Source organism: Alosa sapidissima, chromosome 6, assembly GCF_018492685.1.
Source record: "Alosa sapidissima isolate fAloSap1 chromosome 6, fAloSap1.pri, whole genome shotgun sequence".
Classification (NCBI taxonomy): Eukaryota; Metazoa; Chordata; class Actinopteri; order Clupeiformes; family Clupeidae; genus Alosa; species Alosa sapidissima.
In genome coordinates this window covers 31,233,604-31,242,624 of record NC_055962.1, presented here as the reverse complement: position 1 = coordinate 31,242,624, position 9,021 = coordinate 31,233,604, and the positions used below count along the sequence as shown (strand labels likewise).

Here is a 9,021-nt window from a genome sequence, read left to right as displayed (position 1 = left end):
ATAAAGCTGAAGGTGATATATCAAATAAAGCTGTTTTTTGCTAGTACCGGTAATCATTTAAAATTAAGAGGATATATACAATGACATATGACAGACAGACAAGTCAATAAATCACAAAAGAGTTTTGATTGTAAAGTATTGATACTGATTTTATTTCTGATTTATGCATTTTCAGTTGGTTTCTGATTGGTTGGTTTCTGTCCATTTTCTGATTGCAAGCATCCCATCCCACCTCTCCCCTTTCTCAAACCAACAAAATGGTTCATTTATTGATTTTCATAAATATGATTATTGGAACAATCTGACCTACAAAAAAATTCACAATGCTTAAACAATGCTTCACAAAAACTGTAACGGCACATAAGAAAATTACTATACAACAAATTCACATATAAAGTCCTAAGACACACAGGCCGGGAATATGCATGGAAAGCTGCCAAATTAAAATGTATCGGTTCCAATCCAGTACAAAAAAGGGACAAACATACACTGGTATTATGACACCGAGACAATGTAAATATTTCTGCAGCCTTATCAAACTTCACAGAAAGTATATTACTGGACATTCAGATTCAGCGGATCCTTTACTAATAATGACCAGAGAATCTTGAGAGTGCCAGAACATTCTGGAATCACAGAATGCAGATTTGTCTTTGATAAATAAAAATGTATCCGTCATTCTTGAAAAATGTACACAAAGTCAAAGTAAGCAAGCCTCATCCTCATTATCTAACCGTAATACATACATCATCTTTTTAAATATAAAATAGTGTATGACATTATCCTGTGATCAATGTTACGTTTTGTGTAAATACTACCATGGAGGCGATTCCAATACTATTCCAAAGAAAACACCAAAGCACATGTTCCCCACTGCTTCAGTAAAGTGGGATATGTCAAAAGACGCTATGCTATGCACTCATCTGCCAATGGAGGAGGATTGCTATGTTTTGTTTCTGTCTGTGTTCCTGCTCCACAGACTTAAGCTTTTTCATCAGAAAGTCTATGGCCAACATCAGCAATAAGGCCTCCGTACGTGACTCTGGATAGAATGGAACAGCCTGAAAGGAGGCAAGATTTACAGAGGCGCTACGTGAGAATTTGCCATTTTAGAGAAGAAAGTAACTTAGCTGCCTTAAATTGTTTAAGTACCACACAAGTCAAACTACTTATTAGTGCTGACTATGATACAAGCTCTTAAGATCCCAAAATGAATATATATATATATATATATACACACACTGATGATACTTAAAATAAGGCAGATGTAATGTTTTTACGAATGTACAGCACAGGTAATCCTCCAACCTCCACTCTTGGGTGAACCACATTAGGTGTCAGCACTTTGGTTATAGGCCTTTTTCTACTGATGAAGCCTGCAGTCATCAACAAAATCTATTTGCCTAAGAAAAGTAATCCTTAGTGATATTACAATCAAATTTAGATCATAGCTACATGCTGCATATACACAGACAAACTAACCCCCCTCAGCCAGAAAATAACAGAAAGAATACAAATTAAAAAATAATGTCTGAACAGAGTTGTATCGGTTAGGGGAAAAAGCTAACTAGCAAACTTAAACAAATATCCACAATTTAAGGTCCATGATTCTAAACACATTTAGTTAGTGAGCTCATCACAAAGTTTAGCATGTGACTAGCCCCAGCATCTGCTCCACGAAGGAATCCACACATACAGAACATCAGCACACTTTGCTCGACTGAATTAAAACAAACAGGACGACCACATTAGCAGGACAGGCTTCACAAACAAACAGTGCTTCCTCACAAGCAGTTAAAAGCAAATGGCCAACGTTGGCATGCAGAAAGCTAATGCACTGGTGTCTGAGGCCAGCTTTGAACCAACCTCCCTTTTAGCCCATTTGGTTTGTTACCAAAGATCAATATTTTAACCTCACAGAGTAAAAATATGCACAGTGTCAAATGCATAAGGCTAGCCCAGTAGCACTACCAGCATTACAATTTCAGTGTAAAAAAAAAACTACACAAAAAGATCAAATAATACAATACAATGCCATCTAGGCTGTATGAAGCTTCTAAGATCCTACATGTCATTATTCCATACTGTGCTTATGGTTCTACAAGTCATTTCAGTCAAGGAATTGGGAGATGATGTATTCTAAGCATCTATACACTGTGAGGAGAGATTAACCTTTTAAGAGCTTTTGCTACAGGGGTATGGTTTTCAAATAATTTTCGTTATTTGGTAAATTTGCACAACCAATTTTGGTCAGATTTCTTTTTGACAGCTAATGCAGTTCGCACCAATTAGTTCTAGCACTGAAGCTGAAAAGCAAATTGCCATTCTTTGTTTGTTTGTTTGTTTTTACTTATTGTGGCACTCATCAAAAGGCCCACACATTCTTGTGAAACTTTGACACAAAGCAAGAATAACACTGAAGTTAACAGCTCACATCCTTGTAGAGGGTGCTGTGGTGATGTGGTCAATCAATCAATCAATCAAATCAATCAATCAATCACATCTATAATCTAGATAACACTTCATCTGCAATCATATCTATGATCTAGATAACGCCTATGATCTAGATAACGCTTCAGCTGCAATCATATCTATTATCTAGACAACGCTTCAGCTGCAAGAGGCTTCTTGGGATGCATTATGAAAAGTCTGATGACCAGACAAAGCACCCGGGTTTAAAAAAAATATATATTAAAAAAATGGATGAAAGATAAAAGAATATCAAATGACGGAAATTGTTCATCTTGACACAGATCACGTGCTACATTACCAAAATGTAATTCCAAGACGGGTGGGGTGGGGGTTAAACCCTGTGCATGAACTCTCCATAGTCCGTACTAGCAAAATATTACAAGCATCCACCAAGAGTGGCCAAAGGGAAGCGATGGCAGGTTTATAGCAGTGAAGTATACCCACTATCGGATACACATTTGGGCCTTATTTACATAAGCCAACATTAGGTAGGGACCACACTGGAAATAACGACGCGCCAGCGGTAAACGTAACGCAACACTCAGACCATAATAAGTTCTATCTCGTTTCTAAGTAACACAAACAGTTTGCCTAAACTGACAATTGAATACGCTCGCGTTGAGCTTTGAATGTTGAACCAAGTTCAACACTCAGCTTGTTCAACGCTAGTGTTACGCCAGCATTGCCACCGTTCCGCTGCAGAACCCTAGAGAACTATAGGAAACCTGCCGCTTGCCGCTGGTCAGTGTGATCCCCGGCTTAACCCAGACAACTTCACAACAGATCTTCACTGGTTTGAAGCCCAGTTAGTGCTAGACCAGACCATTTCCATAGAGCCCCTGCCACCTTCGCAGTGTTCCTACCCACTGAGTCTTATTCATTAAACAAACGTTTCCAATTCTCCTCACCCTCAAACTTGTCTGCATCTCTTTATCGTTTGCAGAAGGGGGGAAAAAATTGTCTTTATAAAAAAATAAAAATTAAAAAAAAAGGCCATGATCTTTAGAGTAAGGAGCTGAGATGTGCCAATGGCCGATTCCAACCATGTCTGGGAAGGAAAAAGGGCTGACTAACTAGGTCCTTAAATAGGAATTAAGGCTGTAACACAGGCCGTGTGCGTCTCAAGAATTCCTTCCTTCCGTCTGTGTGTGTGTGTGTGTGTGTGTGTGTGTGTGTGTGTGTGCGTGCGTGTTTGTGTGTGTGTGTGTGTGCGCATGCAAGTGCTCGTTAGTGCAGTGCCACGCCAACGGAGGCCATTTCCCTTTAGCCGAGACAGTCCCAAGCACAGGGTCATTCACTCAGCCTGTTGTGCTTGGTTGTTGGCTGAGGGGACACCCATCTTAAGGCTCCCTATGGACAACACTAGCCTGTTACAATCTTAAAAAAAAGAAAAGAAAACAACAAAAAAAAAACACTCTGATTAGCAAATATTTTAGTATTTGCACTCCAAGTAAAGCCACCATCCCTTTTTTGTTACATTTGGACCACTTGATCCGTACACTGGACACTAGCATCAACACCAGGCAGGAAGCGGCCCAGTCACTTGCTAAGTCAAGTTGAATTGTTGTTTTTTTTTAGACAGTCACTGGACATCATCTGTCCAGGCATATGCACTGCTCTCCATCTACGCCTGTCCATTTGTCTGTCAGTCCATCCTGGGGCAGGACCGTGGTCTAGGCGCTCTTCTCCTGGTTGTCCTCCTCCAGCATGCTGCTCTGGAGCCGGTCGTACACGGACACGTCTCCGCTCTTCAGCACCTCCATGAAGAGGCTGGTGTGCTCGCGGAGTCGCTCCAGGTCGCCCTGCGTGCGGCGGTTCTGCCGGATCAGCTCCTTGGTGCGCAGTGTGATGTCCAGCAGCCCCGACTTGCTCAGGATGTTGTAAGTGTTGCAGAAGCGCTTGCGCTTGTTGCTGCCGTTGGAGTCGCCGTCCGTGCTGTCGCTGTTGCCGTCCTGGTTGATGCTGCTGGCACCAGGGCTGCTGGGGCGGCTGTGGTTGCTGCGGATACTGCTGCGGCTACTGCTGCCGCCACTCTCCGTGGGCGTCTGCAGGCGGGAGATCTCCGAGGTCTTAGTGTCTGTCGATTTGCGGTTGGCCGCTGGGACCGACGCGGACCTGGAGAGATGAGCGGGACCCCCAGGGGCAGAGATGTGAGCGGGAGGGGCGGAGTCAGCGAGGACGATGTGGGGGAGCGGTGACGCCGGCAGAGAGCTAGCCGTGGAATACCCCGAGACGCTGTCCTTCCTGTCTCTGCGATGGCGCTCGTGGTGGCTGAAGGTCAAACTGCAGCTCTTCCCCGAGGATGCGACAGAACTGTAGCTAGAGGATGAGCTCGTGCTGCTGCTGCTGCTGCTGGTGCTGGTGTGGCTGGGACTGTCCCCGGGGTGGGGGGCAATTTTTGGGTAGGACTTGAGGATGGGGAGGTACTTCTTGTGGCGCCGGCGCTTAGAAGAGGGCTCGGTGGTCACAGAAGGGCCGCGGGTCGAGACCACCGGCTGGAGGAAGACCATCTGCGGTTGCTGCACCATCTCCACCGCCGGGCTGAAGCTCCACGGCTTAAGGGTAGGAGGATTATCTCCAGGCTGGGAACAAAAAGATTATGTAGCTGAGGTGAAAGGGGACTGTTTTTACAAGTGCACATCAAGTGTCACACATCCATGCCAAGTAAGTACAGACAATTAAACTTCTCCAAAGAGCTTAAAGGTCCAGTATGTAGGAAATAATGGAAAATAAATGGTAACCATTCCAAAAATGATCATCATATGTTGTCAGAGAGTAAGGAAACACGATGAATTGAAGTAATGGCTTATGGCTTGACAACATTACTATAACCTGTAAAACCCAGTAAAACCCACGAAAAAAATGAGTTACGGGGCGGAATCTCTTGGAATTTTCGTTTATGTTTTGAACGATTAATTCTAGAATAGCGTATTAATAATGGGCTGGCGAGTCCTCCTATTTGTGTTGCCAAATTAGCAAAGGCCAACTGTCAACTTGCTGTCAGTTGTAGTCATGAACGCCTACGAGAGGCAGGCAAATTTCCAAAATTAAAACAAGAAACAAATTAAGTGGACATCGGAGAAGCTTGCTGATATGGCGACGTCTTCGTCAAACGAAGAATATCTTTCAAGTCTGACACAGAGCTGGCCATATTTCTCCACCACAGGTAGCCTAGGCTAAACTTCATCTGCATCGCTAACTTCAGCTAAATATGTTACGTTGGTTAGAGAGGTATTTTTTGTTTTCACTGTTTCCGTTATATGTAGCATGGTTAGAGAAACGTTAAAGCAGCTGCAGGTCAACTAACGTTATTAGCTAAGTGTTCATTACATCTGGCAACCCAGAAGAGGCTCGCGTCTTGCGAATGTTTACCAGTGTTTTAATTTTGACCTACAGAACGTTCGGTAACAATCCTACAAATCGCTCCTTTAAGTTGCATTTTCAATAAAAAGGTGCTACAGGTACAATCAACCAGGAGTTGATACACGTATTCTGATGTGATCATAGAAACTTCTTGATTCATAATCAAAGCTAGAAAACACACACAACTGACCAAATGGTCACATTATTTAAAAAAAAAAAAAAATGAAAAAAAGACTATATATAAGAATATATACACACACAACTGCTTGTTTACCTGCTTAAGGAGAACGTTGTTCATGATGATCATGGGGGACAGGTTCGGGGAGAAGCCCCCGATGACAGCCAGCTGTGAGTGCTGAGAGGATGGCCGAGAGGCTCCCTTCCCCGCACCCCCTTTCCGAGAGTTGTCGTCTGACTCCGCCTGGTCCATCACACTGAAATGCTCCGAGCTTGTATCTGTGGGAGAAACCCAAGCAAAAACAAAGTCACCACACTGAGTCATCATGGTGCACCACAGCTTGTTCTTAAGAGACAACATGCCCCAGACACATCAAAGATCAAAGAAGCTCAGGTTAGCTCAAGGTGTCTTCCTGTTAAACTGTAGTAGAGGTCTGCACTCCCGCGGTAGACCCGCGGGTCCCTAAGCAAAAGAGTGCGGCGCGGGACAACTTTTGAAAGCTCTTTGCGGGAGCGGGCGGGATGAGAGAGGTGCGTTCGCGGGTGCGGGACAAACCGATGATTCACTGCACTCCCGCAAATTAAATATGGGCGTAAAATTAAATATGGAAATGATTAAAAGTAGTGTTCATAACTATAGTTCAGCTGGATGTTCTGTTAGGCAGCATTAAAAAACGGGGTTTAAGCATAACTGACGGATAGCAGGCCTATAGCCTATATTGTCATTTACGTGGGTTCAATTTGTTCCAGCTGCTGATTGTCAAAACTTGAAATCGAAAGCATGACAGAGGAAGAGGGCACCAGACTAGGCCTACTTCAGCTGTTAGCCTACATTCAGAACCAAGAAACTGACATCTGGAGTCTTTCTCAGGTGTGTGTGCTCCTTTCGTGAGACAGAAAGAAAAACTGAATAGGCTGTCCCTCCTGCATGCTGGCTTTAGCGGGCGGGAGCGGGACAGAAAATTGCGGGAGCGGGCGGGCAGGTATTATTTTTAATACAACTGACATCCAAAAAACATTAATCATGGCAACCACAGACCTGAGAAGCCGGAGTCTCTCTCGAATTCTGGCCGGGACTGGTCAGGTCTCTTGGTGCGAGACTTGCCCATTGTCTGAGGCAAGCTCTCCTCCTTCCTCTTGGTACTCATGTTGTAGTTGCCCTCAGTCAGGGCTGGTCGTTTCGCCACTGGTCACACTCCGCAGTAGGCAGTCCTGGAAAACACAAGGGTGCCGAGACAAAACTTGTGTTCACAAACTCACCACCATCAAAGCTTGCTGCATGATCACCACACCAAGCAAACGGACACGAAACAGGCTGGCTAAACCACATGATTAAGGGCTTTTACAATCAAATGTCACCATCAACTGATACGGCCATACCATATGATCAGGGGTGTATTATTTTAAATTAGGCCTTGACTAATGTCAAGGTTACAGCCATAACTGGCATAATTGTCTCAACGTTTAAAAAAACATAATACCAGTCACTATTGATAGGCAATGGGCCATAACAAACCAGGTGGAACTTAAGTCTGCCATACCATAGGAGAGTCGACGGTAACAACAAATTTGAAATCTTAAACTTTGCAAAACCAGTTCATGTTATCATTTTTCATTGCCTTGCAAATGCTGACCATCATCATATTTGTTCATTTATTTGATAATTTTACGGTTAACGTGAACAATCAAAACAAAGACATTACAAGTTAGAGGTTAGGCGACATTCCATTTAAGTTACAGTAACGTTAACGTTGTTAGATAGATAGACAGATACTTTATTGATCCCCAGGGGAAATTCAATGTTGACCATTGTTGACGTTAGCTTACTAGCTATGCAACTCTAACGTGGCTTTGGCGTACTGTTCAATACATCAAGGGGTATTCCAAGTATGTGGTTTAGTGACAAACATGGGTAAGTTAACTCAGAGTAAGTGCTAAACCTCCTAATAGATGAGCTGTATGTAACAAAACAACACCATAGGGCTTTTGTTGTAGGAGGTTTACCACTTTGAGTTAATTTACCCAGGTGTATCACTAAACCACGTACTTGGAATACCCCCCTCTACGATTATCTATCGGCAGACAGCTCGACAAATACATAAATAGCTGGGCAGCCAGACTAGATAAAACATCCGATCAATCGCCAAATCTTGCCGACCCATTTTCCCACAAAGCTAGCGAGCGTGCTATGCTTGTTTATCTGACTAACTTCTTGGCAAGACATGCTACTGGCCTTGCACCCATTAACGTTACCCCTCAACCTACGTTAACGTTAGCAATTGAAGTTACCCTCGGCCTGATCAACTCAACATTATGATGTCAAATCAGGCTGAAATCTAGCAAATTCGGACACAAAGCTATGCTCGTTTCATTCAATTGCGAGGTCTTGTGTTGACGACTTGCAAAACAGTGTCGAGGCTAACGTTAACGTTAGCGGTTTCAGAGGCAAAGTTGACAATAGCAGTAGCAAACACCTAAAATGGTAAATTAATCTGCAATAACCTACAACTAACTGCTATGAAATGTAAATGGTCGAAGTTAGTTTATGGTAGTTAACGTTAAACCCAGCCTTACCTTTCAAATGTTTCTCAAGTCTCAAAATGAAGACCAACTGTTTGGCTCCGTCGTGTCAGCTGAGACTGGGTGGCTAGCGTTAGTTCTAGTGGCTACACGGTGCTGTACACGGGACCTAGGACCACACTCTGTACTCCTGACAGCTGAATCACATGCCAACAGGAATGCTTCAGAAGATCCTCATCATATCGATTCCCACGTCGCTTAACATAGAAACTTGGAGCCAAACACACAGGTAATGATTGTTATTGGATCTGAAGGTGTTAACTCACCGGATAAACAAGGAATATGCAAAATATTGTGAAATACGTTTGCTGTCTTTGTGTTCCCTCTCACCTTATTTGGAAATACGGGGCGTGCCTAGAAAATACTATTTAATTGACGTCATGCGTTGTGATTGGTTGGTCCCTCCCACGTGAGCTATCATTGGTTAAT

The 9,021-nt window shown here is 43.4% G+C and overlaps 1 protein-coding gene across 1 annotated transcript; it reads right to left on the bottom strand.

The window, feature by feature from the left end:
* Window positions 1–235: 235 nt before the first annotated feature.
* Window positions 236–8,915, bottom strand: cipcb (CLOCK-interacting pacemaker b). Its single transcript, XM_042094788.1, has 4 exons — window positions 8,587–8,915; window positions 7,052–7,224; window positions 6,110–6,291; window positions 236–5,054 (listed from the first exon to the last, which is right to left on the bottom strand). The coding sequence occupies exons 2-4, from the start codon at window positions 7,158–7,160 to the stop codon at window positions 4,146–4,148; spliced, it is 1,200 nt and encodes a 399-aa protein (XP_041950722.1). The 5' UTR covers window positions 7,161–7,224; window positions 8,587–8,915; the 3' UTR covers window positions 236–4,145.
* Window positions 8,916–9,021: the final 106 nt, after the last annotated feature.